A 20,197-nucleotide genomic window follows, 5' to 3' on the forward strand; every position below is an offset into this window, starting at 1 on the left:
TGAAATTCGATCCAGCTACAAGAGATAGACGGACGCGTCAGATTCGAGAAAAAGGTCATGTCGGATGGGTTACGTAATGACAGTGACGTGTTTGTCTTTTTCAACTGAACCACTGAACATACACAGTCAACCACAAGACACCATCATTCCTGCTATTCGTCAGTATCTTATGATCGCAACTCTCCAGGAATCACCTATAACCCTACTCGATCCCATAAGATAGACAGACGAAGACTACCCCTGCAGACCTTGCACCTTCTCGACTCCCCCACATCCATTTCGACTTCAATCCCACTCCTCCCCATAACCCACTCGCCACCCAATGAGTCTCTCCGCTCGTCTCATAGAGTCATACGAAGACCGCAAACCGTTCATAGGGGATATATCAACTTCATTCAGTCGACCTGCACATCTAGCTATCCCACGAAGTAGTACACCCTCAGCTAGACCACCATCAAGGACCGTCAATATGGATCCCAGCGAAAGTTGGATGTCACACCATGGACAACAGTCATTCACGGCTGGACCATCTACCCAGGGAACCTCTTCCTGGTCAGAAGAGAGGATACAGATGCTTCAAGCTAGACTTGCGAGGAAGCTAGGTCCCGAATACGTCACCCAACGACCTGGTCCAGGGGGAGGACCGAAACTGAGGTGAGCTGATCGGAGGTAGAAATGTCGAGTTGAGCTGATAGTATTCCTTGCAATAGCTATATAGAAGGATGGAAAGGTAATCTATCGTGATAGTAAAGGTGTTAACCCAGATAGCTGATTACTTGTGCAGTCATCAATCTCGCGAACGAAGTATTCGGATTCAACGGATGGTCTTCCTCGATAGTTTCGCTGAAAACGGATTATGTGGGTTTCGTCTAGATTGGGTGAGACGCATATCAGCTAAAGCTTGGACTGTGTCCAGATTGACGAGAAAGAGGGAGGGCGAGTATCAGTCAACGTTACTGCGATAATAAGGATAACACTGCTAGATGGATGTTATCACGAAGATGTAGGCTGTGGGCAAGGAGAGAATATAAGGGGGAAGTCGGCAGCGTTGGATAAAGTCAGCTTATGTCCACTTGAACATCGGCTTATAGAGCAACAGCTGATTATATGATATATATTCAGGCCCAGAAGGAAGCTGTCACAGATGCTACCAAAAGAGCATTACGAACGTTCGGTAATGTCCTTGGAAATTGTCTGTACGATAAGGAATATACCAAAGAAGTGGTCAAGATCAAAGTACCTCCGGTAAGTTAAGGTACACTCTTCGCATACAGGTCATATCATAATTGACATATTGATAGGCCAAATTCAACCAAAATGATTTGGAACGACGACCCGAGTTTATGCCAGCCGGTGCACCAGGACCATCCACCGTTCCTCAGCAAGCCAAACCAGCCGTGCCTGTACAACAGCCTCAGCCCATCCGTCCTCAAGCTAGAGCAGAGCCGCCCATAATCGCCCCTGGAACGCCTTTGAAGTCGATCAACGACCATGAAGGAGATGTGTTCATGGACGAGCATTTCGATGCTGAATTTTTGGATGATTCGTTTCTGAATCAGATCGAGGACTCCAATGTACCTGATCAGAACGGAAACTCGTCAGTCAGCTTCCTCTATCATGCCAACAAAAGATAATAGCTGATAATCGACATCATGTCATCGCAGGAGAATCAACAATACTTCGAAGCAACAAAATGCTCAAGCCGGACCATCGAGATTACCTGATCAACCGACTTATCAGCATCGTCACCGACCTGATGCACTTCAACAGTCTGCTCAAGACAACTCGTCAATATCGTATAACCAACCTGGGCAGGTAGGCTCGAAACCAAGCAGTGGGAATTCATCTGGATCAGGATCGGGTGGAAGTGGAAAGACACTTCCCGAGGCATCGAATGTGAAACCTAGACCTATAGGAGGGTTTGCAGCACAGGGTGGTAACGCAGTAGCCAACGTGAGATTAATCACCACCCATTCATGAATTCAGTCAAGCTGATGATGGATGTTCGACAGAACGCAAATTCCAACGCGGCGGCAGCATCAGCTCGTCGACTCGCCATGGCTTCCGCAATGCACACTTCGTCATCACCACCTATCAGAGCTGAATCACCTAAGATACCTTCGGGAGGGATCAATGATGTAGCTGCACGAGCAATTACCAAGCTGAAAAATGAGCGGGAGGATTTCAGGATGAATGGCAATGGTGTGAGTGATGATGGAGAAAACGTTAAGCTTGATGGTTTCGCCAGTGCGAGGGGGGTCAAGAGGAATGGGAATGAAGAAGTTGGCGATATACGCAGGTACGTTTCCTTCTCAAGATCTCCTGTCTGTGAAATGGTCTTAATGATTATAATCTGTAGCGCATCTCCAACCAAACCTCCGAATTTTAGTCAAGGTCAGACGGGATATGACAGACAAGGACCAAGAATGGCTTTAGGTGAATTACCTACAGGAGTAGGTGGAGATGATTGGGCGGCGAAACGATCACGTATCGGATGATCGATTAAATTTGTTTTCCTTCCTATGAGATCCCTAGTTCAATTTTATACTTATCAATCCATCTGTTAATGTTGTCTTTCCACTTTACCAATTGTATACTGAACACATCTATCAACCCCAATTTTTACTAGCATACGTCTCAGGAGAAGATTGGGTAACACATATGTAAATCAATTCAAGTGAAGAAGATCATGGTCATGATCATGAGAGAATCACATTGCATCCAAAAGACATGAGAAAGACGAACAACAGAGATACAAGAGAGCATGAAGATCGATGGGTCAGAAAAGACTTCAAAGAAGAAACACCTCGAGTCTCGTAACGAGATTGATGACGAAGTGAATCTCCCTGAGTACTAACACGCATCTCTTATCCATGATCCTGATACCTCTCTACACCCGTACAAACAGTATCATCATCCATCCATACTACGCAGCAGAAGGTCTAAGCTTTCCAGAGTCTTCTGACGAGTTCGGTGAGACCTGAGTAAGGGGAGGGGCAGAGGAAAATCAGTCATTGAAATTTCGGTGTGATTCCCATAGTATCAACCCGAGGATCCTTTTCCATCTCCTCATCTCCCTTGCAATGACATTTCGTCTCCTGACTCTACCCCGGTCTCTCTTCTCATATTCCATACCGAGAAAGGAGTTCAGATCACTCACCAACATCATTCGTGTTGAATTCATATACACCCCAAACACTTAAACCGGTAGCGATCTTCAAAACCCATGAGACTATAGGACCGATCACTGGGAATTTACGTGGGTGAAGATAATCTACTCGACATGAATCGAATCCTATGTGTGAGTGGACGATGAGTGAGACAGCGAGAATACCATCTAATATGGGCTATCCGATTGAAATCGCAGATCGCAAAAAAACATATCAGTCATCACTTCTTGAACATACTCGAGTGATTACTCACATAAGCTGATCCGGTAGATACGGCTGCACCGACTGTGACAGGTACCAAAGCTGCTGAGAGGACTCTCTCGAATGCCCAGTGGTATGATCCGTGTGATCGGGATGCTTCGATTTGAGGAGTTGCGTCGTTGACTGTTCCCTTGAGGATTGCTAGTTTCAAGAGAAAAGATGGTCAGTCTATGTATTCGGAAGAGCTGATAAATCACTGTGGTTTATAGCAGAGGAACCTCTACATCTCGATCATCTTGTTACTCTGTTTTCTCCTGCACAGCCAACATTGACTGGACGTGATAGAACCCTTCATCCTCTTCTATTACACAGCTACAAACGAAAAGCACTCACGTCCTCCTGGGATATACTTGAATCCACCAGTCTCATCAGCCGCAACGGTAGCGTCCCTTCGTGGTGTACTAGCTCGAATGGCAAGTGCTCGGGCTGTAAATCGTAATTATGGAGATATCAGCGATCATCCTCGATATTACTCGTGTTCCTATCATCTCCGTCATAACTTCATTGGTCAAATCTTCCCTCTACACGACTGAGGTCCTTCCATCACTTCAACTTTTTGTCTCTTGTCTTATTGGTTTCGTCCCAGATCTATCTCTACAACCCTACTCTTGCATAGGTGATACCCACAAGTATGTAATCCCCTTCCACCCAATCCCAATCCCAATGCCCTGAAAGTCGAAGACGAAGCTGTAGGTCGGATCAATGACATTATGCGTGGTGTATGCGATGTGAACTAGTAGATACAGTAAGAAGATTCTTTTGGATGCAATGAGATCTGATGAGGTGGTATAGTAGAGTAAGATGATGGGATTCAACAAAGTGTGAATGCGTATCAAGGGGATGTTTGATGTGATTCTCAGAGCGAGGTTGGCAGATCCAGCGAATCGGGTTGAGATCAACTCATACGACTTGCCAATAAAAATAGGCACGCGAGATCAATTCTCGGGTGTTTTCGGAATTACACCATCTCCAACCAATGAACGGCAAGGCAATGCATTGTGATGATGCTTCAACCTTCTATACCCTTTCCTGAAGTCCTCTTCCAGTTCTCTGCAGACTAAAACTGTACAAATACACATGTTAATCAGCTCACTCCAAATGTAGCTTGCATGGCGAAAAAAGGTCTAGATACATCACCTTTCTTTGACTAGGCTATATATAACTTGGTATGATGGCTCGTAAATGTACACTTCCTTGTTCGTATAACGGCTAGTATGACCGCTTGTCACTTCCAAGTAACGCGGTAGATCAGAGTTCGATTCTCTGACAGGGAGCTTCTTTTTGCGCTCCTTTCCTTTTCCATGACATTAAGCATTTTTCCAGCTTTAAAAGCAGCTCGAATCCACTCGGAAGGGTTCAGAAATGAATGAGAGACGTCAAAAAAACAATTTGCCACATTCACCTAACATGGTGACACGCGAGTTACTAACCCCTCCTTTGAGCTAAGAATCTTCGGAGAAAGTGCCACTTTCACTGTTCCAGACCATCACAACTGTCTCTGGAGGTGTTTTTCGAATTGGCAAAAATGCAAGGAAGCGAAGAAAAACACTTCTGAGAAGGCCAGGAGGGGCAAGGAACGCAAAAAAGAAACTCTCTGTCAGAGAATCGAACTCTGATCTGCCGCGATCTGTGGGACAACCTTCGCAGGTAGCTCACTTGACAAGCGGCCATACTAGCCGTTATACGAACAGAGATATTCAGGGTAATGTACCCTGACGTACAGTATATAACAATTCAAAGCATCTCAACTGAAATAGAGCACTTATCTATGTCTTCTCAGGCCTCTCACTTATGCTTACTGGCCGACATGCATACATTGCAATGTGGGATGACCTCTGATGAAATCGAGCCAGGAGCTTAGAAGAGTCCAGTTCTCCGTCATATGCTCATGCCCGGTATGCCACTTTAGTAACATCGGATGGACTATGTAGTGCCTCGACGGAAATATGTTATAGAATACTGTATACTCTTGTGACCTGTGAAACCAAGATGGATGCGTTGCATAACTCTACTGCTACTATCAGATATATTCCATACCGGTTTTAGGTAAATTACTATATATCAATTCCTGGGTTAATTATACTACGTTTTAGATATTTGAACTCGTTCGTTCTTCGCCTCAGGCCGCTCTTAAACACTCCAGAGCGATTCAATCTAATACATCCCGATCACCCACCTCCTTCCCTCTTCCCACGGTTTGCCCTCACCCCCTTATTCCCCTTCTGTTCCATCCCACTTCCCCAGTCCGCCCCTTTCCCAATGCTATATCTTCGCTAACTCCTCTACAATAGTCTTCTCCATAGCTCGTACAACTTCGGGTTTCGTGAAACTACTAGTCATGATGTACACTACGTTCCCAAGTGGTCGCGAGTGGATCTGGAACGGTGCGAATTGACCTTTAGGGGAAGTGATGATCTTCTGTCTGAGTGCTGTAAGGAAGTCTAATGCAGCATGGGATGAGTATCCTGATATAACGTCACTAGTCAGCCCATGAAAGATTCTTTAAGTTGTTGTGTAGTCTACTCACCTCCTTCTCCAGCATCCAATTCAAGTGCCATGACCGTCCCCATAGCCATCGCCCCTTTGATTCCCTTCGTCTCACTCAAGGTCGATACGAATCCTTCATTCCAGAAACTCCATCTTTTCGATTCATCCTTCAAATCGACATTCCACATCTTCTTCTCTACTTCCCAATTCTGTCTCTCTAATATCTCAATCGCTTTCAGGGCCACTGAACATCCAATAGGATTGGCAGTATAGGAGTGTCCATGTAATAACGCATCTACTTTTCGATCCGATAGGAAAGTGTTGAATATCGATGTGGAAGCTAGAGTGGCTGAGAGTGGTAATAGCCCCCCAGTGAGGATTTTCGCATATACTGCTATATCGGGCGTTTCTTTGAGTATCGAAGATGCCGAGAGGTATCCGAATCTATGTAATCCCGAGAATACTACTCGAAATAATCAGTATTGGTGATATTGCTGTTTATGAAATGCAGACTTACCTTCATCGTAGATGATCGGCACACCTCTCCATTTCCTCTTCTCCCTCCAACCTCCTCTGACTTCCTTGAGATCCTCGGTATATTTCTTACCCTTCCATGATTTACCGCCAAACAGATCCGAACTAGCTCTCACAACTTCTACTAAACAAGTCTGGAACAGCGGATCAACAAAGATCATACCTCCTGCTCCAAGACATGTAGGTTCCATGATCATCGCTCCGAACTTCTTTCCATCAACTTTAACAGCTCTTTCGAGGCTCTTTCGAATATGTTCTCTGTAATAGTCTGCTAGAGGTGAGTCTAATCGAGATTCAACGGAATATATCGATTGTATATCTGAGAATCCCAAAGACCATCCTTCGCTCGTGCTTTTACCCTCGGAAGTCAGAGCTTCAGGTAGAGGTGACCATTCGTCCGGGCCTGTCGTGAGTACACTGGGTTGGCCATCGATATACTGAACCATCGGTGGTGAGAACCAATGACCACGACCTTTGTACCTACACCCAAGATGAGCTGAAATCCTATCAAGGCTGCGCGGATGGCTTACCAATCAACAGCTTTATTGTATGTTGACGCCTCGGACGCATCCATACTACCGATCTGTACTCCTTCAAATTAGCTATCATGCACCCCTAACACACACTCCAGCTGAGTTGTCACTCACAGTATCACCATGGTACCCTCCCCTAAGACCGATTACACCATAATCACCTCCCATCTCACCATCATATCCGTACCTCCTCCCTGCAGCTCTCAAAGCCATTTTCAAAGCCACTTCAATACCGGTACTTCCATTATCCGAGTAAAACACCCTTTCAGCCCAACCCTTTCCTACGGTCGATTTCAGTTTTTCGGCAAGTTTCAATGCAGGTTCGTGGGTTCCCGAGGGGAATAGAACATGGCCATATCTTCCGGCGGCCATTGTAGCTGCTATAGTCAATTCTTCGTTGGCATGGCCGTGTGATTGACTAGAAGGTTGAGTATCAGCTCGATCCATGAGGGAAAGGAGAGGTAACATACGTGAACCAACTGGCTGAACCGTCAAAGTAAGAATTCAACAGACTACCTTCTTCCTTCGGTATCGCCTGCAACTCGGAGTTTGTGGAGGATGTCGGCGATGGTTTGGTGTAGTACGAATCAAAGTTATCGCCATAAGCTGAATCGACCACCATAACATCTTCCTTCTTGTTTATCTGAAGGATGTAAATACCATCAGCTATATTTAGTGATGGATTCAGGGCGCCAGGGTCACTCACCAGACCATGTTGAGTGAAAGGCCACCAAACGCTTTTAAGCGTTCTACCAGGCATACTATCCAATTCCTTTATTCTACTAACATGTTGATGATCTAACCAATCTGAAGCATCTTTCACACCACCACCACCTTCCTCCGATATGCCGGATCGTTCTACTTCCTCGTACCACTGAGCCAACCTCGCTGCATCCTCCTCTATCGTTCCGTATTTCTGCGGGGGAGGTTTGACAGTCCAATATCCTATTCCTCTATCCCTAAAATATCCTTCTAGGAAATCATCGTTCCGGTAATATGAGTCGTACAGGCATAGGACAGCTGATATCGAATATCCTCTCATTATTAAAGATTCGTAAGAGGATAAGGTGGTTGAAATTCCGCCTAGGTGAGGTGAAGCGATGAGGATAGAGGGAAGTCGGAGGGAACGAAGGAATGTGGATTGGGTGTGTGGGGGATGTAAGGCTGGGGAATGGACACCTGTAAATGAGGCAATGTCAGTAATGAGCTCCAAGATACCACCTAATTAAAGAATGTGTCAGCTCACCTCCCGCTGTTTCTACGAACAAGGCTCCTTGCCTTCCATTCAACTGCTTCGCACATGAGGTAGCGTAATTTTCGATTCCTCGGACTAGCTCATCGTTAGTTTTGGGAAATGGCTTTGTATGTACAGATAATTCAGATGATGTGTCAGTGGAAACTTGGAGACATTATATCAGCAGAAGGGAAGTATCGTCATACTCACCAAGTCCGGTGCAAGTTTAGCTGCTAAATGCGGAGACATAGGTTCTCTATACTGGTATAAATTATAGGTATCGATCAAATGAGCGTAAGGTTCTGTATGTCTTTGTACATAGCTATCATCCTATTGGTATTAGATAAGGTTCATCGCATAGAGATAGGACTTTGAGCTGACCTGACATCTGACTCTTCATCTGGTCCGGTTGATACGGGTTTCAAGTAAAATACACTTTTCTCTTTCCCTTTTGACGATGCGGCGTACTTTGATGCTGTGGCTCTTACTAGAGCTGTAGTCAAGAGTGTCTTGCCTACATCTGTATTGGCTATCAATGGGACGAATGTCAGCTCTTGTACGAGAGACTGTCATAAGTCGAGCTTACCTCCAAAGACCTGGTGAATTCGGAAATTGGGGAAAAGGAGGGGCATGATTGTACCGACCCGGGTGAGGTGAAGGGAAGGACAAGAATCGGAGAAGAGAAGGTAGGTCGGAGATATATGACTAGGAGAGAGGGGATGATTGAGTTATGGGATTTTCGGATAAGTAGATCATGGAGGGATGTCACTGAACAATGTCTTCGTCACCTCATCAACATTGATTGGTTCTGTTTTCCCCACCATGAAACTCTCAACTTTGAAATCTCGAGTGATTCATTTCATCTAGCCGATTGCTCCGTCGGAAGGGTTACTCCGATACCCGTTAAATGGATGTGTCATATAGGATTGCCATTCTATATATATTATCTTTGGGCTGTGCACATGAGTGAGCAAAGTAACGCGTGCACTGCAGAGTGTCACTCTACTAACTGAAATCAACAAACATCTGCAATCACAACATACCTCATACCTCATACCACATATCACATTGCCACCATCACACCGCAACTCATACCTCACACAGCAAGTAACGATCAATCAACCATAACGAAGACAGAGTGTGATCCCATCTCATTCTATACGATCAACGGCGCAACAATTGATACTAGTATTGACGAACAAAGAGAAAGATAACGAACCACAATGGCTCAACCACCTCCCCCCGAGCCAAAACGATCCCAATCGAGTACATCCTTATCACGCTTATATCATGGTACAGGGAGTACAACAAATAACAATGAAGAAGAGTTGAATGATCCAAAGATGGATTACTGTAATAGTTTCTGGGGACAGGGGGATAGGGGTTATGAGGTGATTATGGCTAGATTGAGGGGGGCGGGGAGGACGGTGGAGGAGTTGAGGGGGTTTTGGAAGGAGAGGTAAGTCATTGGCAGTCTGGGGCAGGATAGGGAAATATATGATATATGACAGTATATCATATCATATAATCATATTGTATATCATATTACGCACGGTATATGATTTATGATAGAATACCATGAAGTAGTAGTATATGACGGAATATATCCCATCCCATCCCTCTCCTCTTTTTACATTCACCAATCTTCATCTATCGTCTTCCACTCCATACATTACTCTCTGTGATACGATACCATACATACTCTTACAACACCGCTGACACCCGACTCATCCCCACAGAGCATCAATCGAAGAAGATTATGCGAAACGACTACACAAACTATCCAAATACACCCTAGGCAAAGACGAAATAGGTGATCTGGCAGATTCACTGCAACACCTACTCACCGAAACTGCCTCTCAAGGGGCCTATCACGCTTCGTTGGGTAACGAAATTCGACAGACGGTCGAACAGCCCACAGCGGAGTTATTATCACGATTGAGTAACCTGAAAAAAGGATTGCAAGCTAGTATTGAGAAGGCTCATAAGACTAAGGGGCTGCAGGAACAGCACGTTCAGAAGGTGAGTGATCAGGTCTCGTTGACCCCTTCCAACGTACATCTCTACAAACCTCCGCCAGAGTTAATCAGCTCACTGCCTTATCCTTCACCGCTAGGCCCGCGAGAGGTACGAGCAAGATTGCCTCAAGCTCAACTCCTACACCGCCCAGTCCTCTCTTACCCAAGGCAAAGAACTTGAGAAACTTCAGACCAAATTAGACAGAGTCAGACAGACAATCGGTGCGAACGAACAGGATTTCAGACAATTTGTCAGAATTTTGGAACAGACCCAGGCAAGATGGGAGAGCGAATGGAAAGGCTTCTGTGATGTGAGATCAGTCGACAAGGAATGTACTGTTTTCTGTGAGCTGACTCGTCTCGCTCTTATAGCATGTCCAAGATATAGAGGAAGATCGTTTAGCCGTCACGAAAGATCTCGTCTGGGTCTATGCCAATGCAGTGTCTCAAGTTTGTGTAGAGGATGATAGCGTGAGCATTCATCCCTCTATTCCTACCACGTCCACTTAGCTCATACTTCTCATCCCGTAGTCATGCGAGCGTATTCGAGAGAAGCTCGAACAATTCGAACCTCAGAATGACATGCTCAACTTCGTAAAAGGATGGGGAACAGGCGATATGATTCCTGGCAAGTATCTCCTTTCTCGATCTCCGACCAATAGCTAACCCCCTCACAGACCCACCTCGATTCATCAATTATAACGCAGGCGAATCGTACCCTACCCAGCCGACCTTCCACGTTTCTCACTTCCAGCGTATATCAGCTAGGCCACCGATGCAACCCTCCATGGCTTCACAACAACCTTCCGCCCAACCTGAACCTGAACCTGAGCAGCCTCAAGAGCCGGAACCAGAGATTCCTCAAGCTAACGGTCACGACAACAAAGACATTAATGGTGTCACGGATAGTCTTCAACGTACAACTCTCAACGACGAACGACCCTCATCTGCTCGAACCACACCCGCACCTGACACCCAAAAGAAAACACCATTTGGCGGAATCGCCCTTCCCGGTCTAGCAAGCGCTACTTCTCCACCACCTCAAGAGGAAACATCCAAATTCTCCTCTATGCCTCCGCCGCCTACCCCACCGACCATGTCCATGCCTGAGCCACGCATCCCATCCAGACAGAGCAACCACAGTCCTGCGCCTCGTAACGTCAACAACGAAGAAGATCCGATGGCCAAAGCTCTGGCCGATCTCAGACGGGAGCCTCCACCTCCAGGCAGTGTCAGAAGGAACACCTCTCATCGTCGGCCAGAGTCCGTCGTTTCTGCTTCAGGATCAACGAGAGGGAGCCAATATGGACATGGGATCAAATCGCCCAACTCACCTGGGCCTAATAGGATGTCGCACCAACAACATATGCCTCCTGCTCAATCTCGTGGATCAGTCGATATGACCCTGTCGCCGCCTCAACCTGGTCATACCGCAGCAGCACTAGCCAAATCAATGGAAGAGTTCCGTCAACAATCCTCACGAGGCCCTGATCCGAAAAGACAATCAGTCAACTATTCAAACTTTGCTGATGATATCGTCGGAGCTCATCCTACTTCTCGACCTTCATCTCCTTCTGTCGCCCCTAGAGCCCCATCACCTGCGATGATGCAACCGCCTACTCAGCCTGCTACCCATATCGCCGATGAAGTCTTGTCGCAATACCACCAAGCTTTCCCCGGAGAAAGGCAGGAAAGGTCAAGATCTAGAGCAGGCTCAGTGATCTCTTCGCATTCCCGAGCTGGATCTTTCGTCGAGCAACAACAACAGCAACCTCCACCTGTCTCACCAGGTAGAGAAGCATTTGCGGGCATTGGTGCAGGCGGTGGTAGAAGTCCAAGCCCCCAGCCACTCACTTTCCGATCGCCCTCACCTAGTCCGATGATGTCTCAGGGATCGCTTGGTCCTCAGAATTTGGGTATCAGCTTGGATGCGAAAGGTGGTGTAGCGCAAGATACAATGGCTGAAGCGTACAGGAGACAGTTCGAGCAGCAACAACAACAGCAACAGCAGCAAGGTCCACCACCTCAGCAGATGTCGAGCTATCCAGGTCAACGAACTAGTCAGTACGGTGCGCCTATGCAACAGCCACAACAGGCATATGGGCAACAAGGAGGGTACAGCGCACAAGGACAAGATCAGAGAGGTTCGATGTACGGTGCGCCAAAATCACCTGTTGCTACCGGTCAACCTCCTGTAGCTGGTAATCGACCTACATCGGGATACGGCCAGAATCAATCATCACAATACGGCGGTCCTTCACCATCTGGACCAGGGTATAGTCAGCCGCAGCAACCCCCTCAACCAGCCTATAACGCTTATCCATCTCAACAACAACAACCACAGCAGCAATTTTCAGGCCAAGGATACGGTCAACAACAACCACAGCAACCCCCTCAACCGGCTTACAATCAACATCCCTCACCTACACCTCAATCACAATATCCCGTGGCTAATGGGTATCAATCCCAATCGTATGGTGCACAGGGATACCAGTCTTCCCCATCTGTTAACCAATATGCGAGATCAGCAAGTCCTGCTCCCGCCCAGCAACAGCAGCAATATGGATACAACAGAGGACCATCACCTCAACCTCAATATGCGGGTAGAGCAGGACAGAGTCCAAGTCCTCAGCCCAATCAACCACCAAGTAACGCCGCGCCGACTGGACAATGGAGTACGACTGGATTACCTGTGTTGTTCTGTAAGTCTGCTTATGTGTCCCCTGTCGTTCTACGCTTATGGTATTGCATCTATAGATGTCAAAGCGCTTTATGATTACGCTGCTCAGTCATCGGCAGAATTCGATTTCCAAGCTGGCGATATCATCGCTGTGACTTCTACTCCGGAGGATGGATGGTGGTCTGGTGAATTACTTGATGAAGCTAGGAGGATACCTGGTAGAACTGATTTCCCAAGTAATTTGTGAGTGATGGTATTTGCTCTGATCAGTCAGAAATTAAGCTGACTAGGAATGGTGGGATTCTGTAGCGTTTGTTTATTCTGATCTACCAGGAATGACTGGTCTACCAAAGGAGAGACATGTGCTAGCTTCAGGTGACTATGAGGAAGAAAGATGATAATAATAATGAACCTGTGATTTTACCTTTTTATGATTCTATGAATTTCATGCATGATACCTCTTTTCTCCCTGCTTGCGTGCTTGTGTTTCATGGATAATAAGGATGATGATGAATGAAAGGATGAATCGAGGCAAGGAAAGGATCGACCTGACTGACCTCCACCTGTGAATAGAGTACTACGCGTAGTAGTGACAGCAACGAGAATGACGGAATGTATCAACGATATGAGGGCACTATGACTGACTGTTGTTGATGACGGATGATTGCTCATTATTCTTTCTTGTGAACCTGACTTTGTACCTCCATATCGTATATCTGATCTTACAGTGACTTATCCAAAATGGACGAAGAAGCTGATCTCGCTTTGCTGGTGGGTTATTCGCTATTATATCAGACTGTTGTTGACATGGACTGAACTCCGATTATAGGATCAACATCTGCTCAAGACGAATCTACTCTCTCAGCGAATGACCAGTACGTATTTGACTGCTAATGAAAAGCAGAAGAAGATATACGATGAGAGTGCAGAAATCGAAGTTGGAACTGATATTTCACTTTATACGCTGCTAGATATACTCGGTCAATTGGATAACAGATTATCGAGATTAGACAAAACAATAGCCCCCTTGGGATTACAACCTCTCACAAGGAAAGATGCCAGTGAGTCATACAATGTCCAACACCAACTGAAACTACACCTATACTGTCAACTGACAGGATTGTTCTGTGATGTCGTAGACATCGAAGCCATCTTGTTACATCTTGAAGGTGGTAATAAACCTTCCAATTCCAATGGTAAAACCTCATCAAATGGACCAATTCGACCCGCACGATCAATACCTATCCCATCCCCATCATCAATAACGACATCTAATATCGTCACGCCTACTTCAGCCAATGGTCCCGTACCCATCTCAATACCAATAACGACCAAGACCTCTTCAGCAGCTTCATCGCCTATCGCAGGATATTCATTGGGTAATCCAATAATAACCAGTCTCAAATCCAGTGCTAAACAATTATCTCCAATCCAATCTGCTGCTCCTTCCACTTCTGCCTCTCCTGCAGATGAGACTGCCCTTCTCACACGAGGTCCAGATATAATGGCTTTGGGAGAATACTTTACTGCTATGGATGGCGTGATATTGGATTTGGAGAGGATGTATAAGGGTTTGATGGAAGGTAGAGGAGGAGCGAGGGAAGCTGGTGTAAAGGACTTGGTAAGTTTTGTCTTAATCCTATTTGATGATTGATGATTTAAATGCGATTTTGTCTTTGGGTTGTGGAATGCTGATATAATTATTGGGTTGGGTGTATATAGAGTAATCTAGTCGAAATTGGATTTTCGGGGATGACACAGCTGTTTATTAAAATATCGAAAGATGGGATGGGAAAGGTCGTAGACGCTGAAACGTTGTTGAGTAATGGTGAGTTTATAGGTACTTCATCCCGATCAAGGATCCAAGGTTGGATATCGTCGACGGAACACCTGTACCCTTGTATCTGTGTGGGGGATGTCGTGGACAACACCGGACTGACGGAATTGCTGGATAGGTCCACCAACACCACCGAATTACTTCTCACCGCTATCAACCCTACATCCCTTGATCAACAAAATCACGTCGACTCTATACCCTCCTTCGAACGCATCTACACCCAAAACCTTATCGATCATTCAACCGATATGGGACCAGACGATAAATACATTCGCCGAGATGAGAGGTGAATGGATGTGTAGATGTCTGAGTGGGCTGATAACCAAGGTCGAAGAAGCGGATGAAGGTGGGATATGGGCTGATGGAAGGGGTAAGGAGAAGGTGAAGGGGTTGGTAGGATTATGGGAGGGCTTGTTGAGTCTTGTTGAGGTTAGTTCAGTCACTGCGATCGAATGTCATCCCCTTTGGATCACGATATATTGTACATAATGTGCTAACCAACAGGATATTTGGATGCTTCATCTTGCAGGCTGAAACCCTTCTTATCACAACACTCTTCCCTACTCATCCTCCTTCGACACTCCTTCTCCGCACACTCTCATCACCTATCGAAATCTTGCTCAAAATCCTTCAACGTACCATCAATTCAATCAAGAAATCATTATTGTCTCAGACGTTCATCGCCATAGATTTGTACACGTCATTATCGTCAATCCAACAATCATGGGAAAACATCTTAACGAAATGTCTAAATATGACGCAAACCTCTTTATCTACTATGGAAGTCAAAGAGGTGTTGACGGTATTGAATCAGCCAGTATCGACATTAAGATCATTATGTTTAAGATCTTTCCCCGAATTCTTAGTGGATATACGAACGACCCGTATCGATTCTGCTCTAACTTCGTCAATAGCTGATATAACCTATTCGACGTTAAGCTATTTGGAACAATTACAGTTACCGGAATTTGAAAAGACAGTTGAAGGTCTGTTGGGCAAGTCGCACTCTGAAAGAAGTTGGTTAATGGGTCAGAAGGATGCGCCGTCGCCTGCTAGAAATGCTGGTGAGGAAGGTGGTACGGTCAATTTGTTTGTTGGTGAGTCTGACCGACCTCCAGTACATCTGGCTAGTACTTTGAGACGAATGTATTACTCTATCCAAATTGTTCTCCTCATATATTAGTAAGTATGCTGATTTACCTACTCATCTGATTAGCCGATGTCCTTGGTACCCTCCTCATACACCTCGATGCGAGATCAAGGGCGATGCGTAAACCGATAGGTCAAGCTTTCTTACTGAATAATCGTGAGTGGTTCGATCATTTTATGGACTTCTATACACCTATGCACCGGGGATGCTGATGTCTTGTTGGGTGGAAATGCAGTATCGCATATACGGAATACCACGTCCTCCTTCCATTCTGATATTATAGGACCTGGGGCAGAAGATATGTTGAATAAGGCATTTAGAGATGCCAAGAGGTGAGTCTGAACTTGCTGACTTGAATAGCCTGAATGTGATCTCATATGTATGATAAGAAATATGCTAATTGTATGTTTTTCTATGCTATAGCCAATACTTGTCAGAATTCCATTCGCTTGTAAATCTCCTGACGACTACCCACTCCACACCGCGATTCGGTGTCCCAGTTCCTCAAGGAGAGCGACATCATCTGAAAGAATCTGCTACCCAGTTCTTTGATAGATTATCTGAACTTGAATCGATCATTCTGCAGTATCCCTTGAACAGGCAGGATCCAGATATGAGGGATAGGATCGCTAGGGAGGTGGAAAATATCGTGAGAGGTGGGTATGAGGTGTTTTGGGGGAGATGTGCTGGTAAAGGTATTGAAAAGTGTGAGTCCGTCGTCTCCTGAGTATCTTAATTTTTAAGGGCCATTACCATTCCTTCATTGTGGCGTGTAATGTACGTTGAACTGATGATCTCTCCAGATCTACGAGGATCACCGGATGATATCACCCGAAGAGTTCAGGCTATGTTTAGGTAGATGGAGATAGAGTGGTTTAGTATCTACGAAAGATTTATCAATATACATGGATATGGGGATATCATACTCTGCACTATGCTATGCTGTGCTATGCTATGCTTGGAAGGGAAAGTGACTGTGACTGAATAGATGTTCTTGATCATGTTGTACGAAAATGACGATTGAATGTATGAATATATATATACACGGTACGAAGTGGACAATGGCCGGTTAAAACGTCAACACGTATGCGGCTAGTACTCATCGATGATATTTCAACATTAATTATATCAGTATATCTCCCTTGAATCAACATCGTCCGGGAGTCAATTGCATTGCGGTACTTCACGATGTCAGATATAGACATTGAGAACCTAGCTTATGTCGATATACAGGTGAGTGAGTGAAATCTTTCGACTGACTGCTGGCCAATATGGCACAAGAGCGATTACATGTTTGACGGGTCAACGGAGAGTCGCTCAAGGTGTTGATATTGTTAATACCCGTTATATTGCTATCTAGCACGATGCTCTAGCTGTATTCGATGATGTAGAACAGGGGGTGATCCTATCTGAAGATATCTGGATATCAGGTGTGAGTGTTATCCCAGAATACTTCCAGAATATCTGAACTGCGTAGAAATATCGGCTGATGCTAAGGGTGGTGGTCTGAATAGTACAAAGCGGGCGAATCTTCCGTACATGGGAAAGCGAAGATTACATTTAGGGAAGGTGGTGGATCGGATATAACATCTAGGGATGGTGTGAAGGTTGATAGGTCTTTATCATCAAAGGTGAGTCTGAGTTTGCATTTGCGCATGCCTCAGCCTCGAACGTCAAGATGTATCTATGGAACGGTAAGAAGAAGGGAGATTAATCTGATATGATGTTGTATCTTGATTTAGACCAACTTTAACGTTTCTATACCGAAATTAAACATCGACAATTGTACAGTCAAGTACCCAAAACAAATTATTCATCCACCTTATAAGAAAACATCAAATTTGGATGTAAGTGAATTGCTAGTTTTCTATCTATCCTCACGTTGTTCTTTCCATTGTCGGAATTTGATCAAGTTGTTATTCCACTGTAGGCCCCACTTCACATCAACTCACTTGATCTCAACCCTAAATCACCTCATGTAGTGATAGGTGGACCGCATGGGTACTGTGTGATCTTACCTACTTCACTTAATAGTACGGAGAAAGAGGTACAGCTTAAAGGTCATGTAGGAGATGTGAGGGATGTAAAGTGGTTTCCTAGTGGAGAAGTGAGTTCAGTCCAGTTCAGTCCAAATCCAATCACTGCTCTTTCCCTCTACTCTAGTTAGCGATATCTATGTTTTAAACACACATTGAGGCTCATGTTCAATCGTACTGATATTGCCATATGGTATGATTATAGGTGATTTTAACAGCTTCTTCAGATTTGTCAATAAGGATATACGGTCGAGAAGGTATAAACCCCCGTACACTCCGTGGACATACTCGAGCAATCACTTCGACTCATATATTAGGAGTGGGCAAACAGATCTTATCGGCAAGTAAAGATGGTACGATCCGTTTATGGGATGTAGGAAAGGGAGAAGAAGTTAAAAGATGGTTGATAGGTTTGGAAAGTAGGATGACCATCGAAGGGATGATTGTCGTTGAGGATCCTCAGTTATTGCAATTGTTAGGGTTAGGTTTGGGAGAGGGAGAGGGAGAGGGAGAAGAAAGAGTGATGATTTTGAATGTACAAGATGGAATTTGGATTCAACCTTTCTCTTCGACCGAAAAAGGAAGTGGATGGTTTATCAAGAATCATCTGAATAGTCAATTGATATCTATGGATCAGAAAGAAGGTCTCGTCGTCTTGGGGTATATGAATGGGGTAGTTGACATCATAGATTTAGTTAGATTACGAAAACCTTCAACCTCAAAAGAAGCAGAAGTAGAAGTGGGTATGGATAGGATAAAAAGAATAAAGAGAAATGAATCTCCAATATTCAGCTTATACCTCACGTCAACATCAACGGGAGATGAAGATGAGGTGGATCTGTATGTGGGTACTTCATCTGGATTACCTTGTTTGTTAGGTATAACAATACGAGAATATGGATTTGAAGTCGAGACGAAAGAGGAATTGGCAGGTTGGGAAGCGACTGGTATTGAATGTTGGGGGAAAGTAGGGGATAATGTGTGGTGTGCGGGAGGTGAAGGTGGTTTGAGAAGGTATTGAAGTAGATTTTATTGTTGGTAGAGCTTGATGTTATGATGATTTATACCATGTTATAAATCATGTAAAAGTCAATTGCATTTTATGTCAAGCAAGTCCAATCGGTCAAACCCACTCAATACTGTTTATGAAGAACGCATCAACCCAGTCCGGAGTGGATGATAATAGTCACATCATGTTGTACAAGTGATATAGAAATCTAAATCTTATCGCAGAAAACCAAGGTATAAGAAGAGAAGTTGAGATGAATGAGGTGTGGGGACTATCGATCTCGTGAGAGTGCTAAAGGAAATCATCAATCAGCCTGGAGATACCAAGCTATCGTGGAGAAAGGACCACTTACGATTGTACATCAACAGCTTCTCGATGAGGTCGACTATGGATACAGTGTCAGCTACTGGATTTGCGTATAAAGTAGGTAGGGGAATAGCTCACCATGGGTCAAAACCATTCTTCGACAACAATAACGTTTCCTATATTGATGTGAGTTGGTCAGTATACCGTTCTCATGATGGCATCCTCATTTTAAGAGCATGCAGTCTAGGCCATGGTACTGTTCCAGCTTCTACGAATTCCTTCTCCTTTTCGAAACATCTATCATAACAATGTCGACTCACAATTGAAGTCTGTCCAACGCATCACTAAGAATCATAGTATCTATCAGCTCTGATCATTTGATGGGCAACGATGGTCCCCTAGCTCTACACTTACCCTTCATCCACCCCAGCAGCTAACAGCTCCAGGTAACTATCCCACAAATTACCTATCACCTTACCACACGAGAAGCACCTGACGGGGATGATCTATTTAAGGGTAATCGAAGATGTTATTTATCAGCTGCGTTCTTGGAGGGAATGAGCCTGTTTCAGAGATGTATTCACCATTTTGGACGAGGATGAGCGGATGTAGGACTAATGAAGCTGTGGTCGATGATGATGTGATGGACAGTATGCGAGTAAATGGATTTCCAACTGACGATGATGCTGAAAATCAAAATAATCTTTGTTGCTTACACTTGCTTCGCAAAAGAGGACTGGGAGATCAACGGAATCAAATTGACCACCGCTCAAAATCCACGTCATTCTGTCCTGTGTGGCCACGTGATTATCACCAGTCGGGTATTTACGTCAACATACTCGTACAGCGTACGAGTACAAATCATACGCGTCCCATGTATATATGTCCAAGCTCATCGTGTTTTATTTTAATACTTTCTCCCTTCTCAATGATGATATCTAC

General features: G+C 44.9%; 7 protein-coding genes across 7 annotated transcripts; 4 read left to right on the plus strand and 3 right to left on the minus strand.

Moving 5' to 3' along the window:
• Positions 1–322: 322 nt before the first annotated feature.
• On the plus strand, positions 323–2,498 carry V865_008544 (uncharacterized protein; the record flags this gene model as incomplete). Its single annotated transcript, XM_066232278.1, has 9 exons — positions 323–654; positions 711–730; positions 785–858; positions 917–1,057; positions 1,123–1,245; positions 1,302–1,597; positions 1,665–1,953; positions 2,013–2,299; positions 2,360–2,498. 9 exons carry the CDS (start codon positions 323–325, stop codon positions 2,496–2,498), a joined length of 1,701 nt encoding a protein of 566 aa, XP_066088375.1.
• A 444-nt stretch (positions 2,499–2,942) lies between these two features.
• Positions 2,943–4,140, minus strand: V865_008545 (uncharacterized protein; the record flags this gene model as incomplete). Its single annotated transcript, XM_066232279.1, has 5 exons — positions 2,943–2,980; positions 3,161–3,347; positions 3,424–3,572; positions 3,765–3,857; positions 4,059–4,140. 5 exons carry the CDS (start codon positions 4,138–4,140, stop codon positions 2,943–2,945), a joined length of 549 nt encoding a protein of 182 aa, XP_066088376.1.
• Positions 4,141–5,693: 1,553 nt separating this feature from the next.
• Positions 5,694–8,851, minus strand: V865_008546 (dethiobiotin synthase; the record flags this gene model as incomplete). Its single annotated transcript, XM_066232280.1, has 11 exons — positions 5,694–5,896; positions 5,959–6,381; positions 6,436–6,932; positions 6,983–7,035; positions 7,100–7,403; positions 7,456–7,628; positions 7,692–8,164; positions 8,232–8,343; positions 8,430–8,549; positions 8,606–8,748; positions 8,806–8,851. 11 exons carry the CDS (start codon positions 8,849–8,851, stop codon positions 5,694–5,696), a joined length of 2,547 nt encoding a protein of 848 aa, XP_066088377.1.
• A 591-nt stretch (positions 8,852–9,442) lies between these two features.
• Positions 9,443–13,164, plus strand: V865_008547 (uncharacterized protein; the record flags this gene model as incomplete). Its single annotated transcript, XM_066232281.1, has 7 exons — positions 9,443–9,678; positions 9,959–10,241; positions 10,336–10,548; positions 10,610–10,708; positions 10,769–10,865; positions 10,915–12,939; positions 12,995–13,164. The coding sequence occupies 7 exons, from the start codon at positions 9,443–9,445 to the stop codon at positions 13,162–13,164; spliced, it is 3,123 nt and encodes a 1,040-aa protein (XP_066088378.1).
• A 494-nt stretch (positions 13,165–13,658) lies between these two features.
• Positions 13,659–16,763, plus strand: V865_008548 (uncharacterized protein; the record flags this gene model as incomplete). The annotated part of the gene is made up of 11 exons (XM_066232282.1): positions 13,659–13,688; positions 13,747–13,792; positions 13,889–13,978; positions 14,057–14,538; positions 14,640–14,745; positions 14,873–15,183; positions 15,284–15,851; positions 15,971–16,060; positions 16,140–16,236; positions 16,328–16,611; positions 16,708–16,763. 11 exons carry the CDS (start codon positions 13,659–13,661, stop codon positions 16,761–16,763), a joined length of 2,160 nt encoding a protein of 719 aa, XP_066088379.1.
• A 329-nt stretch (positions 16,764–17,092) lies between these two features.
• Positions 17,093–18,961, plus strand: V865_008549 (uncharacterized protein; the record flags this gene model as incomplete). Its single annotated transcript, XM_066232283.1, has 6 exons — positions 17,093–17,137; positions 17,265–17,336; positions 17,419–17,535; positions 17,647–17,751; positions 17,835–18,011; positions 18,146–18,961. 6 exons carry the CDS (start codon positions 17,093–17,095, stop codon positions 18,959–18,961), a joined length of 1,332 nt encoding a protein of 443 aa, XP_066088380.1.
• Positions 18,962–19,220: 259 nt separating this feature from the next.
• V865_008550 (DNA-directed RNA polymerase I, II, and III subunit rpabc5) lies at positions 19,221–20,151 on the minus strand (the record flags this gene model as incomplete). The annotated part of the gene is made up of 6 exons (XM_066232284.1): positions 19,221–19,240; positions 19,302–19,334; positions 19,394–19,431; positions 19,576–19,599; positions 19,670–19,761; positions 20,095–20,151. 6 exons carry the CDS (start codon positions 20,149–20,151, stop codon positions 19,221–19,223), a joined length of 264 nt encoding a protein of 87 aa, XP_066088381.1.
• Between the last annotated feature and the right edge of the window lie 46 nt (positions 20,152–20,197).

Source organism: Kwoniella europaea, chromosome 3 (assembly GCF_036810445.1).
Source record: "Kwoniella europaea PYCC6329 chromosome 3, complete sequence".
Classification (NCBI taxonomy): domain Eukaryota; kingdom Fungi; phylum Basidiomycota; class Tremellomycetes; order Tremellales; family Cryptococcaceae; genus Kwoniella; species Kwoniella europaea.